Genomic DNA, 24,557 nt, shown 5'->3' with positions numbered 1-24,557 from the left:
AGTGCAAAGAAAATAATTTTAGGGCTTGGAGTGAAACAAATATGAGTTTGATAGAGGGGTAAGAGGGGATCAAAGATGATTAGATAGAGGGGACTTTTAGTACTTAAAAAACGAGAAGGATTTTGAGAGGATGAGAAAGGAGAGGAAGGTAATAAGAGCTGGAATAACATCTGGAGGGAAGGCAGAATTGTAGGAATTTCTGGTGTTTTCAGAAAATGAAGAATGGAATGTTGAGGCAGAGGGATGCAGTATGTAGGAGAGATGAGGCAGAAATCTGTGACCAACACTTGGGCTCCTTAAATGCCAGCCAAGATGTTTCAATTTAATTCTAGACCATTGAGATCCATTGTGAGTTCTTTTTCCCTATTCTGTTTTTTTTCCACCTGTTTTTTGAAGAAATTTTTATTATTTCAGTATAGCTGACACACAATGTTAAATCAGTTTCCGGTGCACAACACAGTGATTCAACAAGTCTATACGTTATGTTATGCTCACCACAAGTGTGGCTACCACCTGTCACCTTACAACACTATTACAGTACCATTGACTCTATTCCCCATGCTGTACCTTTTATATTTTGTGTATATGTTATCATATTTTGCATCTTTTAATTCATAATTTTCTTCTAATTATGGCCTTTTTTCCTACTTAAAGAAATCCCTTTCACATTTTTGTAAGGTCAATTTAGTGATGATAAATATTATTTTTTCTTTGTCTGGGAAACTCTTTCTCCTTTTATTCTGAATGATAACTTTGGCAGGTAGAGTATTCTTGGTTGTAGGTTTTTTCCTTTCAACACTTTGAATATATAATGCCACTCCCTTCTGGCCTGGAAAGTTTCTGCTGAAAAACTGGCTGATAGCTTTATGGGGTTTCCCTTGTACGTACCCTTTTGCTTCTTTCTTGCTAGTTTTTTTTTTTTTTCTTTCTTTCTTGCTAGTTTTACAATTCTCTCTTTATCTTTAACCTTTGACATTTTAATAATTATGTGTCATGGATTCATCTTGTTTTGAACTCTCTGTGCTTCCTAAACCTGGAGATCTGTTTCTTTTCCCAGATTAGTGAGGTTTTTCAGCTAGTATGTCTTCAAATGAGTTTTCTGCCCCTTTCTCTCTCTTCTCCTTCTGGAACCCCTATAATGTGAATGTTTGTTTGCTTGATGTTGTCTAAGAGATCTCTTAACTTATCCTGATTTTTTTTTTTTTCCTGCTGTTCAGTTTGGGTGCCTTCCATTACCCTATATTCCAGATCACTGATCCATCCTTATGCATCCACTAATCTGTTGATTTCCTCTAGTGTTTTTCCCCCCTCACTTCAGTTATTGTATTCTTCATCTCTTATTCTTTTTTTTCATATTTTCTATCTCTTTGTTTAACGCCTACTGAGTTCTTTTACTCTTTTCTCCAGCAAAGTGAGCATCTTTATGATCATTGCTTTAAACTCTTTATTAAGCATATTGTTTATCTCCTTTTCATTTAGTTGTTTTTTGGAGGTTTTGTCTCATTCTTTCTTTTGGAATGTATTCCTGTCTCCCCATTTTTCCTGACTTTCATGTTTGTTTCTATGAATAGGTGGAACAGCTACTTCTCCTAAATTTGAAGAAATGGTCTTGTGTATGGTCCCCCTGTGTATACTTGGCAACTTCTTCTGTCTGGCTGGAGCTGCAGCTGGTGTAGGTTGGGGGTTGCAGGGCATTCCATGCTGTGGCTGACCTGGTGAGATGGCTGGAGCTGAAGTGGGTACAAGTTGGGGAGTCCCAGGGCTCTTTGTGCAGTGAACATCCTGGTAGGACAGCTAAAATTGAACTGGGTGCAGATTTGGAGGCCCCTGGGGCTCTATGTGCAGAGGGTGCCCTGGCAGGACAGCTGAAGCTGAAGTCAGTGCAAGCTGGAGTGTCCTGGGGTGTTCATTGCAGAGGGTGGCCTGATGGGGCAACAAGCCCAGGCCAGAACAGGCCAGGGTGTCCAAGCACATACTATGCACATACTAAGTGGGTGTAAGCTGGGAGGTCCCTGGGCTTTCCATGTAGAAGACAACCTAGCAGGACAGCTGAAGTGGAAATGGGTATAAGCCAGGGTGTTTTAAGAGCATTCCACACTGAGGGTGCCCTGGTAGGACAACTGAAGGTGGAGTGGGTACAAGCTGGGGGTCTCTGGGTATACTGCACAGGGCCTGCCCTTGTGGGATAATGGGACAGGGTTGGGGGGGCTGTGCTCTGTACAGGGGGCATCCTGGTGGGACAGCTGGGGCCAAAACAGGCAACGGCCAGGAGGTCCCAGAACACTCTGTATTGGGGGTGCCCTAGCAAGCTGTCTGAGGCAAAAGTGGTATGGACCTGGAGTGTTCAGGGATGCTTCACACCTGTGTCACCTTGATGCAACATCTGGAGCTGTGGTGAGTGCAATCCAGCTGTGGTGAGTGTGGTGAGTGTATACCTCCCTGGATCCTCCTTGGTGAGATTGCTGGGGCTAGTGGGGGCTAGGTGCCTTGGGCTCACTGATGTGGTAGGCTGGTTAAGGTGCCCAGACCCTGCTCCCCCCACTCACACTGCCATGGTGGAGAGGGAGGATGAACTATGGTTCTCACCAGCCCTTCTGACCTGCAGAGATTTCCAGCACCTCCCTGCAGTTTGGCAGATTCCTAAGGTTTGTTCTTTTATATACTACTATATACTATATTTTTTTATTTAAATACAGTTAAAAATTAACATATAATATATTATTTGTTTCAGGGGTACAGCTCTGTGATTCATCAGTCTTATATAATACCCAGTGCTCATTATAACGCATACCCTCCCCAATGTCCATCACCCAGTTACCCCATCCCCCCACACTCCTCCTCTCCAGTAACCCTCAGTTTGTTTCCTATGATTAAGAGGCTCTTATGGTTTGTCTCCCTCTCTGGTTTCATCGTTTCATTTTTTCCTCTCTTCCCCTATGATCCTCTGTTTTGTTTCTTAAATTCCACATATGAGTGAGGTCATATGATAATTGTCTTTCTCTGATTGACTTATTTTGCTTAGCATAATACCCTCTAGTTCCATCCACATCATTGCAAATGGCAAGATTTCATTTTTTGATGATGGTGTAACATTTCACTGTGTGTGTGTGTGTGTGTGTATACACATACCATGTCTGTGTGTGTGTGTGTGCGTGTGTGTGTATACACCACGTCTTTTTTATCCATTTGTCTGTCAATGAACATCTGGGCTGTTTCCATAGTTTGGCTATTGTGGACATTGCTGCTCTAAACATTGGGGTGCAGATGCTCCTTCAGATCACTGCATTTGTATCTTTGGGGTAAATACCCAGTAGTGCAATTGCTAGGTCTATTTTCAACTTTTTGAGGAAACTTCATACTGTTTTTCCAGAATGGCTGCACTAGCTTGCATTCCCACCAACAGTGTAAGAGGGTTCCCCTTTTCTCCGCATCCTCACCAACATCTGTCATTTCTTGACTTGTTAATTTTAGCCATCCTGACTGTTGTGAGTGGTATCTCATTGTGGTTTTGATTTGTATTTCCCTGATGCCAAGTGAAGTTGAGCATTTTTTCATGTGTCTGTTGGCCATTTGGGTGTCTCCTTTAGAGAAATGTCTGTTCATGCCTTCTGCCCATTTCTTGATTGGATTATTTGTTCTTTGGGTGTTGAGTTTGATAAGTTCTTTATAGATTTTGGATATATTCTGGTTTCTCTTCAGATCGTATAAATCTTTTACCTTTTACTAGTTGCTCTTTTAAACCTTGGCTTTTTTTTCTGTGTCCTAGGGCAGACAAATCTGTTCCTGCTCTCTTGGTACTCTCCATTCCCACTGCAGTTCAGAGCTTTTGGGGATGGAGATTCCCTTCATTACTGTGTCTCCATCTCTCTTTTGTTGTGCAGAAGCTGTTCAGTCACCCCTCCCACTGTGAGATTTTGAGGAGGGGATTGATGTGATGAGATCATATAATTTAGGAGGATAATTCTGAGGGATAAAAAAGAAAGAGGTAAAAGATGGGAGGTAGGGATGCCAGTGTTAGGTGGCTTTTGAAATCACCATCTGAAAGATGCAGAGGGTCTAATAGTTATTACTAAAAATAGGAACAACTTTCCTCAGGGGTTATTTTGATCTACCTAATTCATGGTGATAGACTGGAAGAAACTGTGTTTAGCTTCTCTATTAGGAAAAAAATGAGAAAATGATTTCTATAAAACTAGGATTGAAGGGGGTAATGCAGAAATGATTTGAAAATGTTAATGATAATATATATCCCCCAATTGATAATTATTTTTAAATGACATTTTACATCAGAGCTGTGTTTTTCTAGGACCCTATCTTCCTTCCATTTTGTCATCCCCTTCCTGTAAATGAATGAATGATTTACAGTTGTTTTTATATCTTAATGTCTCTTGCAAAAGCGATTCATAGAAATAGAAAAAAGAAAGACACTAAAGGAGTTGAAGGAGAAGGAAAAAAGGAGGAAGCAGCTAGCAGCAGAGATGGGAGAAGATGGAGAAAAGGAATTCCAGGCAGAGGAGGAGGAAGAGGAAGATGAGGGGCCATTACCTGAAATCTTTATTCCATCAACTCCCTGTTGCATCCTCTGTGGATTTTACTCTGAGCCAGGGAAGTTCTGGGTTTCTTTGGTGAGTAATAATGTAATACATAATCTTTTATCTCGGCCCTAATCAAGTATAGTTTATGATCATGATTTTCCAGCACATTCTCACTTTCTAACTCTTATGGTAAGGCCATTTATTAACTACTATTGAAGGGGTGAATTTTGGTGAATGAATGTGAATTATAGTTTTTATATCGTCTTAATATCTCTTTTATGTATTTTTATTATATCTGCTATCACCTATAACAATCATACATGTTCCAGGAGGTCAAAGGGGAGAAGAATTAAAGAAAGAAGGGCAAGGGGCTAAAGGTTCTTCCAGTTGCATTTTTTTTTTTTAATTTTGAAACTAATCAACATTTCGAAAATAATGGCCACATTATCCTGTAAGCTTTTGCTTGCACTTTGTTATTTGCAGCTATGCTGTTTGGCCGTGTAGAAGTCTGGGAAGATGGCTGTTTTTATGTTTTTTTTTTTTTTTTAAATTTTTTTATTGTTATGTTAATCCCCATACATTACATCATTAGTTTTAGATATAGTGTTCCAAGATGGCTGTTTTTAGATGGTCACCTTGCCACCCTGAACAAAATTGGGATTTGGCTAATAAGGAAGAAGAGAAAAAATGGATATCTGGGAAACAGACACCAAGGACTGTCACAATGTTGTGACAACTGTATCCCCTAATTATCTATTTTCTACTCCTATCATAAGACATTGATCAATTGCAAGGCAGGATTTCCTTCATTATAAATTTGTCACAAATTTCAGCTCCATTAACCAAAAAAGTAATAATTGACATGAAAGTATACAGGCATACCCTATTTTATTGCACTTCACAGATACTGTGATTGTCACAAATTGGTTTGTGGCAATCCTGTGTTGAGCAAGCGTATTGGCATCATTTTTCCAACAACATTGGCTCACTTCATGTTTCTGTGTCACATTTTGGTAATTCTTGCAGTATTTTAAACTCTCTCATTATTATTTGTTGTTATGATCTGTGATCATTGATCTTTGTTACTATTGTAATTGTTTTGGGGAGCCATGAACTGCACCCATATAAGACCACAAACTTAATGATAAATATGGTGTGTGTTTTGACTGTTCTACTAACCAGCCATTCCCTTGCCTCTCTCCCTCTCTTTGGGCCTTCCTATTCCCTGAGTTACAACAATATTTAAATTAGGCCAATTAATAACCCTATAATGGCTTCTAACAGTTTAAGTGAAAGCAAGAGTCACATGTTTCTCACTTTAAATTAAAGCTAGAAATGATTAAGTTAAGTGAGGAAGGCATGTCAAAAGCCAAGATAGGCCAAAAACTAGGCCTCTTGTGCCAAACAGTTGGCCAACTTGTGAATGCACAGAAAAAGTTCTTGAAGGAAATTAAAAGTGCTAGTCCAGTGAACACATGAATACTAAGAAAGAAAAACAGGCTTATTGCTGATATGGAGAAATTCTCAGTGGTCTGGATAGAAGATCAAACCAGCCACAACATTCCCTTAAGCCAAAGCTTAATCCAGAGCAAGCCCCTAATTCTCTTCAATTCTATGAAGGCTGAGAGAGGTGAGGAAGCTGCCGAAGAAAAGTTGGAAGTTAGCAGAGATTGGTTCATGAGGTTTAAGAAAAGATGGAAAGAAGCCGTCTCCATAACACAGAAGCAGCAGGTGCTGATGTAGAAGCTGCAGCAAGTTATCCAGGAGATCTAGCTCGGATAATTCATGAAAGTGGCTACACTGAACAAGAGATTTTTTTTAAAAGATTTTATTTACTTGAGAGAGAGAGTGAGAGAATGAGCAGGGAGAGCGGCAGAGGCAGAGGGAGAAGCAGACTCCCCACTGAGCAGGGAGCCGGATGTGGGGCTCGATCCTGGGACACTGGGATCATGACCTGAGCCAAAGGCAGACGCTTAGCTGACTGAGCCACCCAGGTGCCCCTGAGCAAGAGATTTTCACTGTAGATGAAACAGTCTTATTGCGGAAGAAAATGCCCTCTAGGACTTTCAGAGAGGAAAAGTAAATGCTTGGCTTCAAAGAATATGGGGCTAATGGAGCTGGTGACTTAAGTTGAAGCCAATGCTCATTTACCATTCTGAAAATCCTGACCCTTAGGAATTATATTAAATCTATGCTGCTGGTGCTCTATAAATGGAACAACAAAGCTGGATGACAGTACATCAGTTTACAACATGGTTTACTGAATATTTCAAGCCCACCGTTGAGACCTACTCCTTAGAAAAAAGATTCTTTCAAAATATTATTGCTCATTGACAATGCATCTGGTCCCCCAAGAGCTCTGATGGAGACGTACAATGAGATTAATGTTGTTTTCATGCCTGCTAGCACAACATCCATTTTGCAGCCTGTGGATCAAGGAGTCATTTAAACTTTCAAGTCTTATTATCTAAGAAATACACTTTGTAAGGCTATGGCTGCCATAGATTGTGGTTCCTCTAGTGGATCTGGGCAAAGTCAATTGAAAAACTTCTGGAAAGGATTCACCATTCTAGATTCATGGGAAGAGGTCACAATATCAACATTAACAGGATTTCTTGGAAGAAGTTGATTCCAACACTCATGGATGACTTTGAGGGGTTCAAGACTCGAGTGGAGGAAGTAACTGCAGATGTGTTAGAAATAACAAGAGAACTAGAATTACAAATGGACCCTGAAGGTGGGACTGAATTGCTGCAATCTCATGATATAACTTTAACAGATGAGGAGTTGCTTCTTATTGATGAGTAAAAAAAGTGGCTTCTTGAGATGGGATTTACTACTGACAAAAATGCTGTGAAGATTGTTGAAATGGCAACAAAGGGTTTAGAATATTACATAAACTTAGTTGATAAGCAGCAGCAGGGTTTGAGAGGATTGACTCCAATTTTGAAAAGTTCTGTGAGTAAAATGTTAACTAACAGCATTGCATGCAACAGAGAAATTCATGAAAGGAAAAGTCAACTGCTGCAGCAAACTTCATTATTGTCTTATTTCAAGAAATTGCTGTGGCCACCCTAGCCTTCAGCAACCACCACCCTGATCAGTCAGCAGCCATTAACATTGAGGTGAGACCCTCCACCAGCAAAAAGATTAAGACTTGCCAAAAACTCACATTATGGTTAGAAATTTTGGGCAATAAAGTATTTTTAAATTAAGGTATGTATGTTGTTTTCTTAGACATAATGCTATTACATACTTAATAGACTATGGTATAGTGTAAACATAACTTTTATATGCACTGGGAAACCAAAAAATTCATTTGATTCACTTTATTGCAGTAGTAGCTTTATTGAGGTGGTCTGGAATTGAACCCACATTATCTCTGAGGTATGCCTGTAAGTGAAAGATTATCATTAATTCATAACCAATCCCAGATGTTTGGCTAGGCCAGAACACTGACTAGCCAAGGATTGTTACTACAAGGAATGATGAGCGTTAACTTCTCCCTTGTTCAATTTTTCCTAGAAATACATCTTTGTTAACAATTTCCAAGGAGGCTAGCAGCAAGGATAGAAAGTAGTGATGCTTTGTCTGTCTTTGTTTTATGAATTGTTGATGGCTACTATTGTGTGGGGTTCAAGGGTGAAGGGATAAATAAGACATGGTTCCTGCCCTCAGGAAATTTCTTATCACGAGGAGAGAGGCACAGAAACAACTATAATAAAATGTAACAGAGTTCTAGTGTCCTTGAAACACGTGCAAAAATTATTATATAACAAACACATTCAGTGTTTATTCTTAGGGTTGCCTGATAAATATTATGTGAGACATACTTGCCCTAGGTGTATTTGTTATCTGAAATTCATATTTAACTGGGCATCTCGTACTTTTATTTGCTAAATATGGAAACCCATTTATTCTGTACTGGGCACCCTTCTAAATGATTTACTAACCACCCTATAAAATAAGTCCTCTTATAATTTGCATGTAACATAAGAAGGCAGTTTGGGCCTAGAGTCCATGCTTTTAACCATCAAGCTCCACTAGCACACAAGATTAAGGTACAGTTGACCGAGGTAGTGACCCTGACTCTGCTTGATGCAACTATTTGTCAGCTCTGTTCCTGCAACCAAGTAGACCGTGTGGAAGACCAGTCTCCCTGTGAAGGCCTGACCGCAGTTCTCAAGTCCGTGCTCACGCTGCAGGCCCATTCTACTGCCCAGTCCTGTTCACTCTGCCACTTGCTGAATTACTGATGTAACTCTTCCTCCCCTCAAACGTGCTACACTCTCCCTCACCTTCTAACGATAACCTCCTCTCACATTTCACTGAGAAAATGAAATTTTCCTTGTCTTGTCTTAAACAGAACTAACACCCTATGGGGATCCATACAAGTTTTGTCTGCTTTGCCTATTGTTCCAGTTGATGAGGGGTCTCCTGCAACTGGCCAAGGACACTTTTTCCAAAGGCATCTTGATCCCACCCCTTTCACTTCCTCCAATATTTTATTCCTGCAGTAAACCACCTAGTCTCCTGTATCATTCACTTCCCTCTGTTCACTAAATTCTTATGAGCACATAAACATGCTGTAGTACTTAAAATTTTTCCTTAACCTCTCTTTCCTTCCCCTCACTCCTCCTTTTAGAGGTGATCCTAAAGATCGTAATATGCACCTTTTCCTTCATATAATTTGATATAAATTTATTCTTTTAATTTCAGAGAAAAAAGATCTTAGAGTACTTTAATGCTATGTATCCTCTCCCTCTCCATTGTCCTATATTTTCTTTATATATATATTTGTATCCCCAAAAGGTATTTTACTATTATATTGTTGATATCATTTTGGTTTATCCTTTTTCTTGCTGTGAATTCCTTTCTATATCTTTGTAGTTGCATTTTCTGCCTTAAATATATAATATATAATGTAGATCTGCTAGTGACAAATTCTCTGTTTTGGGGGCTTTTGGGGGGGGTCTTAAAATGTCCTCATTTTGCCTTTTTAAAAAATTATATTTTTGCTGGAAACTTTCTTTTCAAACTTTGATATCTTTTAATCCTCTTTTGTCTTCCATTCTACCAGCTGCATCTTTTTATTGTTTCTTTGAAACCTAGTATGTCTTTTTCTCTAGTTGCTTTTAAAATTTTGTGTTAAAGGGTGTAGTTTCTTCATATTTATTTTGCTTGTGGTCATAGCATTTCTTGAATCCCAACATAGTTTTATTCAGTTTTGGAAAATTCACAGCCATTATCTACCACAATATTTCTCTGGCCCATCTTTTTACTTGTTTCTTCTGGGATTTCAGTTTTATGTACTTTAATCCTTATCACTATGTCCCATATGTACTTTACACACACACCAGCCTTTCTTGGGGGTATTTTCCATCCTTCTTTTCTTTCTCCTGCTTTGGTCTGACTACTTTATCTGATCTCTGTTCCAGCTTCATAACTCTAGCTGTGTCTAGTTGCTTTCAAACTCATCTATTGAATTTGTAATTTGTCATTTTGTCAGTTTTAGAATTTTATTTTTTTCATTTTATTTTTTTATAGATTCCAGATGACTACTTAAATTTTCCATTTGGCTTCAAATTCCTTATATATATTCATCTTGGTTATTTGAAATCCATTTTGTAAATATCTTAATCAATATCTCATGATTTTTTCTTTGATCTGCTTGCCTTTTTTAAAATTTATTTAAGTTCAATTTGGTTGACATGTAGTGTATTATTAGTTACAGGGGTAGAATTTAGTGATTTATCAGTTGCATATAATGCCCAGTGCTCATTACATCAATTGCCCTCCTTAATGCCCATCACCCAGTTATACCATCCCCCCACTAACCTCCCCTCCAGCAACCCTCAGTTTGTTTCCTATAGTCAAGAGTCTCTTATAATTTTGCCTCCCTCTCTGTTTTCATCTTATTTTACTTTTCCTTCCCTTCCCCTATGTTCATCTGTTTTGTTTCTTAAATTCCACATACGAGTGAAATCATATGGTATTTGTCTTTGACAGACTCATTTCACTTAGCATAATACCCTCTAGTTCCATCCACATCATTGCAAATGGCAAGATTTCATTTTTTTAATGGCTGAATAATATTCCATGTATATATACACCATATCTTATTTATCCATTCATCTGTCGGTGGACATCTGGGCTCTTTCCATATTTTAGCTATTGTGGACATTGTTGCATGTGCAACATTGTGGTGCATGTGCCCCTTCGAATCACTATGTTTGTATCCTTTGGATAAATACCTAGTAGTGCAATTGCTGGGTTGTAGCATAGCTCTAGTTTTAACTTTTTGAGGAACCTCAGTACTGGCTTCAGGGTGTCTGTACCAGTTGCATTCCCACCATAATCTTGTCTTTTGATTTTCAATCAAGTCTTAACTAGTATGCCTAGTTTTGTTTTGTTTTGTTTTGTTTTAAGTTGAATAATTGACCTCGTATGTGAAAAACTGTAGCATTATCTTAAGAATCTGTATGTTGCCATTGTCTCCTGGAAATTTATTTTTGGTTTTGAAAAGCAGCTAGAAATCCTAGATCACTTTCATCTAGTCAGTGATTGAGACTCATACATGTAGTGTGTAGTGTTCTAGGGTTGCAATGGAAAGCCCACTGGAAGGTGTGTTTACAGTGACTCCTTCTCCTTGGAGGACCCTGCAATTTGTCTCCCTCTTCCTAAGCCCAGGAGGCAACAGATTGCTCTGCTGAGCTTCTAAGCCTCTCAGCTGCCACTTCCAGAACTGCCAGTTGCCTCAGGGAGAAGAGCAGTGCCCTAGACTCAAAACTGCTCTGAACACCATGACCTACAAAACTCTATTACTGAATACTAAATGCAGAATAAATACCTGAAATAAAATGGAATTCAGTAAGTAGTCAGAAGTGATATCTCTCTTGTACTGACTTTTTTAAGTGGCAAGCAAATTATTGTAAGGTGTTTTATTATTGTATAATCATATAGTTGCATATAAATAGATAATGGAGATACTTTATAAAACCTTGCCTATAATCATAGAAATCATATCAAAATAGATGTTTTAAGACATCTATTTTAGGTTTTAAAATTTGAGATAATATAAGAATCTTCATGTGGTCATATGTATCTGATGCTCAACTACTACCTTCTGTGCTATTTTCTGTCTTCCAGGGTGGCTATGATGCTGGTTTTCTGTATCACTGTGAGTTCCCCCCATATGACAAAAGTAGTGCTATCACAAAAAAGAAAGATGAACCTTTTGATTTTCGTCTTCTTGAAGATATGGAGGATAATCCCATCCAGACTATCACTTTCAGGTGAACTGAATTTCAGAAAGCCCTAAAAAAAAAAACAACCCATATCCCATTTATGTCTATGTTATTGTCCATCATGAATATTGTTCATTTTAAAAGATCTGTCCAAATGGAGGGGTACTCAAACATTTTCTAGTTAAATAAATTGAATGAATAAATAGAATCAAAGCTAATTCTGAAACTGTATTTCAAGTCCCTTTATCAAATATTCTGTCAGAATTTCTGTTTTTTACACAATTGGTTTGTAGGAATTTACTCAGGAGGATGCTACTGCATGGTCAGATAATGAAGGTTCAGTGTTGCAATGATTCTGGAGAAATCACAAATTGAATCAATAGTTCTTTAATAATTGAGAAGCATATATGCCATTCTTTTGAAGATCAAATATAATAGCTCCAAATTTCAAATTGGCTTTTCTTCTCCTTCTGCCCTTTTGTTTGAGTTTGCTAGGGCTGCCATAGTTATTTAGCTTTAAAATATGAATGGGGGGCACAATGTTGTAGTCCATAACATCTTCATTATTAAAATTTAGCCATTTGTCAGTTAATTTAAAATTAAACATTTTCAGATTAATATGAAGAACAATTTATGTTTCATAGCATTCACCAAGATATGATGTTTTGTGGATTGCAAAATGGAGCAATTCGAGTCTATATCCTAAGTCAGGATAATCCTTCATTGATGAATATAGAGGACTACTGGCACTTCAATATCCATGACAATGATTATGGATGTATTAAAGGCATCTCTACTAGTTTTGATGACCGTTTCTTGGTGACTACTGGAGCAGATAGTAATATCTTTGTTTTCAACATTTTTTCTGAATTTGAGCTGAAGAAAGACATCAGAGCCAAAGTGCCATCTCCCAGGGTATGTAACTAAATAATAACCATTTTAAATAAATATTTTAAAGTAGTGATGTCAAAATTACTCATTCTTTAAAAACTGAAAACTCTTTAGACCCACCTTATAATCTATTCTTGCTATTAGTATTATAATTTTGATTTTTCTGGTGCCTCTATTATTAAATATTAAAGTCATTGAATTCCCCTATAACACTAAAGGTATAAAATTCACCAAATTAAAAAGACTGAGTCATTTTTTTCTAGATCAATCACTTTCTTGATTAAAATTTCTTTGTTTTCAAAATGTACAACTTTTTCAGATATATATTTTGCTTTTCATTTATTCACTTATTGAAGGGGCATAGGGGAAGTACACCAAAATTTGTGTGTTTGATAGGGGTTGTAAAAGTATTAGTCTTTAGTATTAGAATATGACAACATGGAGCATGACCAAAGATTTAGTTAAATTATTCTATTCTTAGGCATAATATATCATTGGATTTGTAATGAAGATTGAGGGTTCAGATCCCCAAAATATATCCATTTGCCCTACCACATGACCTGAATTTTCTATTATTAAAGTAGTTCCTTTGGAAAAAAAATCACTAATAACCATTAGAATTGCTCCTCAAGAAGAAGGAATTGTATTAAAAAGACCATAGTTAAAATTCCTGTGAACACATTGGCATCCCATTTAATAGGTAGCCAACTTTAAAAGAAGATACAAAAAAAGTAGGGCAGATTTGAGCAGGTAAATTTTCATTTCTATTAATAGAAGGAAAATTAGGAGAGTGGAGTGTTGTCTAAAGAGCTCCAGCTCAGGAAGAATTACAGAAGAAAGTATATGAACAAAAAAATCTTTTTCTTTCTACCTAGTGCCAGGTCTCTCTATGGAAATCTGTATTGGACAGAAGAAATCCATTTCACATATGTATAATAGCATACTTTTATTTATGAATTCAATCAATATTTCTTATGTCACTGATGTGGACTCTCCTTTTAGGAACGCAAAATCAGAAATAACTGAATAAATAGAGTACTAAGCTCTGCATAGTTCTAAGGTTCTTTAGAATCCGCTGGGGAGCCCTTAAAAGTACAGATGCCTGAGCCCCAGCCAGGAGCAATTAAATCAGAATATCTGAAAGTGAGGCCCAGGTATCAGTATTTTATAAAATATCTTGCTCTCTTCCCCGGTCTCAGCCCCCATGATTCTAAGGTGCAGCCGGGATTGAGAACAATTGGCCTGTATTTTGGCACAGTTGGTAGCAACTCTGTTTAATTCAAATTTATTGTAAACAGCTGAGGCCAAGAGCGAGCTGGCTGAGTATCCTGGGGATCACACTGCTAATGGAAAACCAAGGGGCTTGGCTCTGGACAATAAAAGAATAAAAAAATAAAATTCAATCCAGTTATGTCCTAAGTGATTAACAGTAATTACAATGTATTAGGCATTAATGTCTCTTATACTGGTCATGTCTTATGACTTCACTTTTACTAAAGTTCTAAACTTTGGTGTACCTGGCTGGTTCAGTCAGTAGAGCATGTGACTTTTGATCCCCGGATTGTGAGTTTGAGCCCCATGTTGGGTGTAGAGATTACTTAAAAATAAAATCTTAAAAAAAAAAAAGTTCTAAACCTTATCTTACACAAAAATATGTAGATTTACATTTCATATGTATAAAGACTAGTACTGTAATAATACAACTTGGTCGAAAGAGAGTCCTTCTTTCTTCACAATGAATGACAACAAACCAGAGAACTATCTGTTATGAAAAAGAATAGAGAATAAACAAGTTCAATTTTACTTAGGAACTGATTAGCTAACAACCTCAGACTTTGTTTGGTTCACTGGATTATAATTCTCCTTCCTTAAATTTTATAGCATAGCACCCGAATAAACAAAGTACTTTTAAGTGATTTACTTCATAGTTCCCTTAATTTCCTTTCTAAAAGGAGATTCCTATTTCTGATTTCATCTTTCTTTATCAAGGAGGGGAACTATATTATTCTGTGCATTTCTCACTGTATGTCTTTTTTTTTTTTTTAATAAGGTCAAGTGAAATGCTTAAAGTTTAAAAAATATTCTATGTCAACTATACTCAAAAAAATTTTAATTTAAAAAATATGTATTTTAAAATCTTCCTGATACATGTAAGGTATTTGGGGAGAATTATGCATATATGAAAAGGGATAAGCTAAAAAACAATGTTAAAACAAATGACCTAGAAAATTTGAGTGTATTCTTTTTGTGTGTGTGTGTATGTGTGTGTGTGTATTCTTTTTAAATAACACATAATATTAGCAATTCACATTTTGGAGACATATTATAGTGCTATTAACATTTTGCATACACATTAGTTTTCAAGAGTTTTTCTACCTACCTCTTTAAATAAAGCAGAAACAAATAAGTTTAATCAATTGCAATTTTCCCCCTAGTTTTCCCTAATTTATTTCTTATGAAAATACTTTGCAGGCCTGTAATTATTAGAAATTGGCAGAGGGGAAAAACTCAGTTTACCCCATATTAGGTATTTTAAGAGAAATATACAATTTAAAAGGTTAACCATTTCTCCCCTTTCTACAGTTTGGAATTGAAACAGAGCCAATTCCAGAAGATATTGAAGATCCCAAAGCCTACAGGTATGGGAATTTTTGATAAATACTCACTAGCCCTGAGCTGTTGCAAAATGGCATTTTATAGAAGTTAACCAAGCCAAAAGAATTTCCAAGTTATTGAGTTCTTGTTTCCTCTTTATGCTGTTTCTGTATCTCATTATCCTTTTCAATTTCTGTTTTCAGTATTGAGAATGCTAGAAGAAAAAGAGAACATGACAAGTTAATGAAAGAAGTGGAAGAAATAAAGGCTGGGAAGAGAGAAAAACTCAAAGCTTTGAGGAATGAATTTTGGAAACTTCTAGAAATGAATCAAGGATTACCAAAGCATATGCAGTTTAAGCGAACAGTAAGCCTAAAATAAATTTGACTTTAATTTTTAACATACACTATTTTTTGAATCAAGACTATTTTGCTGATAAAGTAGGAACACTTAAAATCATCTTTCAGCTTCCCCTTATCTGGCCAGTGTGTTTGCAGCAGCTAAAATACTGTAGAATTTGACACCCAACTTTGGTTTAGATACAGAAGAGCCTTCTTACATAACACAAAGTTTACTTCCGGATTTAGCTACCTCACTTTTTTTGGGGGGAGCTAACAAGGTAAGATATAAATACAGGTTTGAATCTGGTTATCAACCCTTACTATACCTAGCCAAGATATCCAACCATTGTATAGGTGCACATATATTTTGATTCTCTGTGATTGTATTTCTATAATTCATCAGATCTATCGAAAAGATAGTAACTGATAGGTCCACAAAGTTTTTAAAAGATGACTTAGTATAGTTGTAGCTATGGGGACAATCAACAAATTGTTCAAGGTAATTTTGAATTTTTTTTTTCTTTTCCGACTTATTACAAAGCCCCATCTACCTGCTAGTGATTTTCTTTTCATTGTGTACTTCTTTCTAAGTGGAATTGCTGTCAAGAACTTAATCAAATAAAAAGCCAGAATTTATCATCCTGACTATACCTATAATTTTAGACGCACCTAGCCAATTCCATATGAAAAATGCTCTGGTGAAATAATAATGGATAATTCATATTGGTTAAAAAAGACCAACCTGCAATGGTTAAAAGATATTTATGCTATTTTACTAAGAAAGAGGTTGACATTTATGGAATATGGGTAACATAATTCAAAATAAAGAACACCTGAGGTGAGTTCTGTGGCTAAACATTTTATATATATATCATTACTTAAAACAGAAACACCCCTGGAAAGATTAATTACTACTTACAATTTAGTCTGAATGTGGGCTCTGATATTTTTCCAAGAATGAAGGTGAAAAACATTATGCCCCTAAGTATCCTTATGGGAGAAATGGGCTCGTTGGTGAAGGACATCCAGCTAGAACTTGGTAACCTCAAAAAGACACCAAAGACTTAGCTGTCTTTCCTGGGTGGGGTCACATGGGAAGGCATGCCATGAACATCTATCCTGTGCCTAGCCAGTTATGTGCCAGGAGTTGCTCTGGGGTGGTAGAGGTTTTTGTTTTTTTTTTAACTCTGTGCACTCTCCAAACATTCTGTTATTCATTGTTTTTATTGTGAGGAAATCTTTTAATATATAACCTTATTTCCAGTATTGTTAATTTCTGAGAACTTTTCTCCATATTTTGTGGAAGTAAAATTATAAATATGTTACTTTTTTCTAGAACAGAGAGAGTTTGTGATATTTGGAAGAGAATTATAATCCAACATGAAATTGAGTACAAAACTTAATCTGTATCTGTGTATGAAATGTTTGATAATGTACATTGATAAAAGTACCCATTTTGATGAACAAATCTACTTATTTGCAGGATTTTGATATAGATTCCAAAATACGTGCTGAGATTGGCAGGAAAACTGCTTTTAAAATTCAACAAGTGGAAAAAGAATTAGCTTGGGAAAAAGAGAAACATGAACTTGGCCTCATGAAGCTACAGAATAGGTAGGATCCATATTTCCTGCAAGTTAAGATGTTTGAGAACATATATTTGAATGAAGTTGTTTACAGTGGCTTAATCGAAGTGGTCAGGTAAGAGGTGTCCTAGAGTACCTACTAACTCTTTTTTTTTTTTTTTTTTAAGATTTTATTTATTTATTTGAGAGAGAGAATGAGAGAGAGAGAGAGCATGAGCGGGGGGAGCATCAGAGGGAGAAGCAGACTCCCCGCTGAGCAGGGAGCCCGATGTGGGACTCGATCCTGGGACTCCAGGATCATGACCTGAGCCGAAGGCAGTCGCTTAACCAACTGAGCCACCCAGGCGCCCCGAGTACCTACTAACTCTTGAGATCTCAAGAAAGCCTCTTGTCACTGCTACTGATATCTTCTTGAGCTTTCTGAGAAATTTAAATCTGGGAAATTTAACAATTAGATTTTTTAGAGAGCTGGGGTGGCTCAGTCATTTAAGCATCTGACTCTTGATTTTGGCTCAGGTCATGATCTCAGGGTCATGAGATCGAGCCCTGTGTCGGGCTCCATGCTGGGCATAGAACCTGCTTGAGATTCTCTCTTTCTCTCTCTGCTCCTCCCACCCCCCTGCTCTCTCTCTCTGTCTCTCTTAAAAAAAAAAAAAAAATTAGATTTTTCAACTCAACACCCAAAAAATGATTTAAAAATGGGCAGAAGACATGAACAGACGTTTCTCCAAAGAAGACATCCAGATGGCCAACATCTCTCATCATCAGGGAAATTCAAATCAAAAGCGCAATGGGATATCACCTCATACCTGTAAGAATGGCTAAAATCAAAACCACAAGAAACAGCAAGTGTGGGCAACGATGTGGAGAAAAAGGAACCTTCGTGCACTGTTGGGAATGCAAACTGGTGCAGCCACTGTGGAAAGCAGTATGGAGGTTCTCAAAAAGTTAAAGATAGAACTACCTCATGATCCAGTAATCATGCTACTGGGTATTTACCCAAAAAGTACAAAAGCACTAATTCAGAGGGATACATGCACCCCTATGTTTATAGCAGCATTTTTTACAGTAGCCAAATTATGGAAGTAGCCCAAGTGTCCATGAATAGATGAATGGATAAAGAAGATGTGGTATATGTATACAATGGAATATTCAGCCATAAATAGGAATGAAATCTTGCCATTTGAAATGAAATGGATGGACTAGAGAGTAATGCTAAGCAAAGTAAGCAGTCAGAGGAAGATAAATACCATGACTTCACTTGTGGAATTTAAGAAACAAAACAGATGAGCAAAGGGAAAAAACAGACAAACCAGGTAATAGACTCAACTATAGCGAATGAACTGATGGTTACCAGAGAGGAGGTGGATGGAGGGATGGGTGAGATAGGTGATGGGGATTAAGGAGGGCACTTGTTGTGACGAGCACCGGGTGATGTATGGAAGTGTTGAAATCACTTATATTGTACACCTGAAACTAATATAACACTGTATTAACTATACTGGCATTAAAATTTAAAAAAGGAATAGTACAAATTTTTTTTAAATTAAAAATTAGATATTTTATAAACCAAATGATGTAATAAACATTTGTTTTCTGTTTTTGGCAAGTTATTTATTTTATATCTAGTTACCACATGAGCAGATACATCTTTAAAAAATAAAAAATAAGCTAGAATGAAAAGACTTATAATGAAAGACAACTTTCTGTCCAATCTCTCTCGTGTACCAATAGGGCTCCCCATGAGGAAATTGCTTTTTTTTTTTTTTTTTTTTTGCCTTTTTGAGATGTAATTTACATTCAGTAAAATGTGTAAATTTTAACTGAACAGCTTAATAAATTTTTACAGTTATATATCACATATATCCACTACCCAGGTTAAGAACATTTATAGCACTCCAAAAAGTTCCCTGTGGCCCCCTCCCAGTAAATATCAGCTCTCCAGAGATGAATGTTTATCACATTAGTTTTGTCCATAAACTTCATCATACAAATTGAATGTTGCAGCGTGAATTCTTTTATATTTGGCTTCTTTTACTTAGCATCATGCCTAAGATTATCTATGTTGTTGCAGGTAGAAGTAGTTTATTCTTTTTCATTGTTTTGTAATAATCTTCTATGCTTATACCATGTTTTATTTATTCATTCTACTGTTGATGGATATTTGAGTTGTTTCTATTTTTGGCTATGATGAATAATGCTGCTATGACCATTCTTGTGCATGTTTTTTGGTGGACATAAGAACTTATTTGTTTGCTTTATAACCAGGAGTGGAACTGCTGGGTCATAGATTATATGCATGTTTGGCTTTACTAGACACTGCCAAACAGTTTTCCAAAAATGGTTCAACCAATTTATACCATGACCATCAGTGTATGAGAATTCCAATTGATCCCCATTGTATTAGCTTCCTAGGGCTTCCATAACAGAGTACAACAGACTGGTTGCTGGAAAGAACAGACAAAAGTTCTGGAGGCTGAAGTTCAAAATCAAAGTATTGGTTGAGTTGGGTGTGGGTTTTTTTTTTGTTTTTGTTTTTGTCTTTGAAGGGAGATAGGTTTTTATTTATTTATATTGAAGTATAATTGACATATATTAGTTTCAGGTGTACAACCTATTGATTCAACAATTCTATGCATTACTTAGTACTCACCACAATAAGTGTAGTCACCATATATTATTACAGTGTTATTGACTATATTCCTTGTGCTGTACTTTTCATCTCCAGGACTTATTTTGTAATTGAAATTTGTTAATCTTCTCTTTTTTCTTTTTTAAGTAATCTCTACACCCAATGTGGGGCTTGAACTCACAACCCCAAGATCAAGAGTCACATGCTCCACCAACTGAGTCAGGCAGGCACCCCTATTAATCTCCTCTTAATCCCCTTTGTCTATATCACCCATCCACCCACCCACCTCCCCTCCAGTTTGTTCTCTGTATTTAAGAGTGTTTTTGTTTGTTCACTTGTTCTGTTTTTTAAATCCCACACATAAGTTAAATCTATGGTATTTGTCTTTCTCTGTCTGACTTATTTCACTTTGCGTAAAACCCTCTAGGTCCAGCCATGTTGTTGGAAATGGCAAAATCTCATTCTTTTTTTTATGGCTAATAGTCCATTGTATGTATGTATGTATGTGTACATACATATACACGCATATATGTACATATATGTGTATACATACATATATACACACATATATATACGTATATATACATACATACATACCACCTCTTCTTTATCCATTCATCTATCAATGGACACTTGGGTTGCTTCCATATCTTGGCCATTATAAATAATTCTGCAATAAACGTAGGGGTGCATATATGTTTTCAAACTAGTGTTTTTGTTTTCTTTGGGTAAATAGCCAGTACTGGAATTACTGGGTCATATGATATTTCTATTGTTCACTTTTTGATGAACCTCCATACTGTTTTCCACAGTGGTTGCACCAGTTTACATTCCCACCAACAGTGTATGAAGGTTCCTTTTTTTTCCCCCCACATCCTTACCAACATTTGTTATTTCTTTCTGATGCTAGCCATTCTGACAGGTGTGAGGTGGTATTTCATTGTGGTTTTGATTTGTATTTCCCTGGTGATTAGTGATGTTGAATATCTTTTCATGTGTCTATTGGCCATCTGTATGTCTTCTTTGAGAAAATATCTATTCAGGTCCTCTGCCCATTTTTTTTTGAAGTAAGCTCTGTGCCCAATTGGGTCTTGAACTCATGACCCTGAGATCAAGGGTCACATGTTCTACCAGTTGAGTCAGCCAGGTCCCCTATCCTTTGCCCATTTAAAAATTGGATTGTTTGGGGTTTTTTGTTGTTGTATAAGTTCCTTATATATTTTGGATGTTAACTCCTTGTTGGATATATCATGAGCAGATGTCTTCTCTCATTCACTGGGTTGCCTTTATGTTTTGTTGATTGTTTCCTTTGCTGTGCAAAAGCTTTTTATTTTGGTGTAGTCCCAACAGTATTTTTTTTTTTTTTTTTTTGCTTTTGTTTCCCTTGCCTGAAGAGATATATCCTTAAATGTTGCTAAGGGTGATATCCAAGAGATTACTGCCTATGTTTTCTTTTAGGAGTTTTATAGTTTTAGGTCTCACATTTAGGTCTGTAATCCATTTCGAGTTTATTTTTGTATATGGTGTTAAAAAATGGTTCAGTTTCATTCTTTTACATGTAGCTGTCCAGTTTTCCCAACACCATTTGTTGAACAGACTGTCTTTTCCCCATGTGTATTCTTATCTCCTTTGTTGTAGATTAATTGACCATATAAGCATGGGTTTATTTCTGGGCTTTCCATTCTGTTCTTTTGATCTATGTGTATATTTTTGTGCCAGTACCATATTGTTTTAATTACCACAGCTTTGTAGCGTATCACAAAATCTGGGAATGTTCTACTCCAGTTCTGTTGTTTTTTCTCAACAAAGGCCTTTGTGGTTCCATATAAATTTTAGGATTACTTGTTCTAGTTCCATGAAAAATGCTATTTATTAGTTTCATCAGAGACCTGGGAGGGAGAATCTGCTCCATGCCTCTCTGAGCTTCTGGTGTTTTGCCAGCAATCTTTGGTGTTCCTTCCTGTAGATGCATTATTCCAAGTCTGCCTTCAAGTGGTGTTCTGTGTTTTTTCACATAATCTCTCTGTGCATGTCCAAGTTCCCACTTTTTATAAGCACACCAGTAACGTTGGATTAGGACCACTCTAATCTCATTATAACTTGATTACCTCTGTCAAGACCCTATTTCCAGATAAAGTCACACTCCGAGATACTGGGAGATTTCAAAGTATCTTTCTGGGTGGATACCATTCAACCTGTTATGGTACCTGGACTGGATTGCCCGACGGAAGAACCAAGTGGCACCCGGAGATCTTGGAGGATAGGAGGTTTATTTAATGCTGGCAGGCTCAGAGTAGAATGATCTCCAAAGGTCTGAGCCCCGAGCACAAACAAAGGGGGCAATTTATACACTTGTACTTCCGTATACTTGGCACTTTTGGTGCGTGCACGAAGCGGGGCAGGGAGAAGAACCCGGATTGGTGCATGTGGGAAGCAAAACAGGGAGAAGAACCCGGAAGAGCCTCGGGGCAAGGACTGGGATTCTCTCGCTGGCTAGGTTGGCTATCTTAGGACACAGATTTTCCTTGTCAAACCCATAACACTCATGCTTGTCATCACTTGATATTGTCATTTGTTTAAGTTTCAGCCATTCTATAGTAATATCTCAATGTGATTTAAATTGGCATTTCCCTGATGAGTAGTGATCTTAGCCCCTTATACTTATTGGTTATTTGTATATTCTCTTTTCTTAGGTGTCCAAGTTCTTTATTCATTTTTAAAATTGGGTTTTAAGAGTTATTCATATCTTCTTGATAGGAATCTTTTGTCTTGTAGATATAGAACACATGTATTTGTGATACATATGTATATGTATATATATATATATATGATGCGTGTGTGTGTGTGCATGCATGTAAAATATCTTGCTCTAATCTGTGGCTTGCCTTTTCATTCTCTTAATGGTGTCTTTTTTTGAGCAGAAGTTTTTAACTTTAATAAAGTTCATTTTATCAGTATTTTTCTTTTATGGTTCATGCTTTTATGTTGTAGTTAAGGAATCTGTGCCTATTCCCAATTTATGAAATAATTCTCCTGTGATTTATTCTAGAAGCTCAATTTTTTTTTTAAGATTTTATTTCTTTATTTGACAGAGAGAGTGACAGAGCACAAACAGGGGGAGCAGCAGAGGGAGAAGGGAGAAGCAGACTCCCCGCTGAGCAGGGAGCCTGACTCAGGGATTGATCCCAGGATGCTGAGATCATGACCTGAGCCAAAGTGAGACACTTAACCCACTGAGCCACCTAGGTGACCCTAGAAGCTCTATTGTTTTACCATTATCTGTATTGGTTTTTTGAGGTGGTATAAGATGGAGATCATGTGTCATTTGTTTTTTTTTTTTCTTTTTTTTAAAAATTTTATTTTATTATGTTATGTTAATCACCATACAATACCTCATTAGTTTTTGATGTAATGATCCACGATTCATTGTTTTCGTATAACACCCAGTGCTCCATGCAGTATGTGCCCTCCTTAATACTCATCACCAGGCTAACCCATCCTCCCAACCCCCTCCCCTCTAAAACCCTCAGTTTATTTTTCAGAGTCCATAGTCTCTCATGGTTCATCTCCCCCTCCGATTTCTCCCCCTTCATTTTTCCCTTCCTTCTCCTAATGTCCTCCATGCTATTCCTTATGCTCCACAAATAAGGGAAAACCATATGATAATTGACTTTCTCTGCTTGACTTATTTCACTTAGCATAATCTCCTCCAGTCCCATTGATGTTGATGTAAAAGTCGGGTATTCATCCTTTCTGATGGCTGAGTAATATTCCATTGTATATATGGACCACATCTTCTTTATCCATTCATCTGTTGAAGGGCATCTCGGCTCTTTCCACAGTTTGGCTATTACGGACATTGCTGCTATGAACATTAGTGTGCATATGGCCCTTCTTTTCACTACTGGGGTAAATACCCAATAGTGCAATTGCTGGGTCATAGGGTAGCTCTATTTTTAATTTTTTGAGGCACCTCCACACTGTTTTCCAAAGTGGCTGTACCAACTTGCATTCCCACCAACAGTGTAAGATGGTTCCCCTTTCTCCACAACCTCTCCAACATTTGTTGTTTCTTGCCTTGTCAATTTTTGCTATTGTAACTGGTGTAAGGTGGTATTTCAGTGTGGTTTTGATTTGAATTTCCCTGATGGCTAATGATGATGGACATTTTTTCATGTGTCTGTTAGCCATTTGTAGAAGTGTCTGTTCATGTCTTCTGCCCATTTTTTGACTTGATTATTTGTTTTTTGGGTGTTGAGTTTGAGAAGTTCTTTATAGATCTTGGAAATCAGCACTTGGTCTGTAGTGTCATCTGCAAATATCTTCTCCCATTCTGTGGGTTGCCTCTTTGTTTTGTTGACTGTTCCCTTTGCTGTGCAGAAGCTTTTTATCTTGATGAAGTCCCAAAAGTTCATTTTTGCTTTTGTTTCACTAGCCTTTGGAGATGTATCTTGAAAGAAGTTGCTGTGGGTGATGTCAAAGAGGTTACTGCCTATGTTCTCCTCTAGGATTTTGATGGATTCCTGTCTCACATTGAGGTCTTTCATCCACTTTGAGTTTATCTTTGTGTATGGTGTTAGAGAATGGCCAAGTTTCATTCTCCTGTATATAGCTGTCCAATTTTCCCAGCACCATTTATTGAAGAGACTTTTTTCCATTGCATATTTTTTCCTGCTTTGTCAAAGATTATTTGACCATAGAGTTGAGGGTCCATATCTGGGTTCTCTATT

General features: G+C 37.0%; 1 protein-coding gene across 1 annotated transcript in view; it reads left to right on the top strand.

The window, feature by feature from the left end:
* CFAP44 (cilia and flagella associated protein 44) overlaps nucleotides 1-24,557 on the top strand; it is a 155,355-nt gene that overhangs the window by 56,464 nt on the left and 74,334 nt on the right. The window contains exons 17-22 of the mRNA XM_032406556.1: nucleotides 4,398-4,625; nucleotides 11,685-11,830; nucleotides 12,427-12,697; nucleotides 15,257-15,312; nucleotides 15,472-15,634; nucleotides 17,093-17,223. Coding sequence (XP_032262447.1) covers nucleotides 4,398-4,625; nucleotides 11,685-11,830; nucleotides 12,427-12,697; nucleotides 15,257-15,312; nucleotides 15,472-15,634; nucleotides 17,093-17,223 — 995 coding nt within the window. The remainder of the gene's footprint in view (nucleotides 1-4,397; nucleotides 4,626-11,684; nucleotides 11,831-12,426; nucleotides 12,698-15,256; nucleotides 15,313-15,471; nucleotides 15,635-17,092; nucleotides 17,224-24,557) is intronic.

This window comes from Phoca vitulina, unplaced genomic scaffold (assembly GCF_004348235.1).
Source record: "Phoca vitulina isolate PV1807 unplaced genomic scaffold, GSC_HSeal_1.0 scaffold8, whole genome shotgun sequence".
Classification (NCBI taxonomy): Eukaryota; Metazoa; Chordata; class Mammalia; order Carnivora; family Phocidae; genus Phoca; species Phoca vitulina.
Note: the sequence above shows the minus strand (reverse complement) of the source record. Positions and strands in the feature narration are given on the sequence as shown.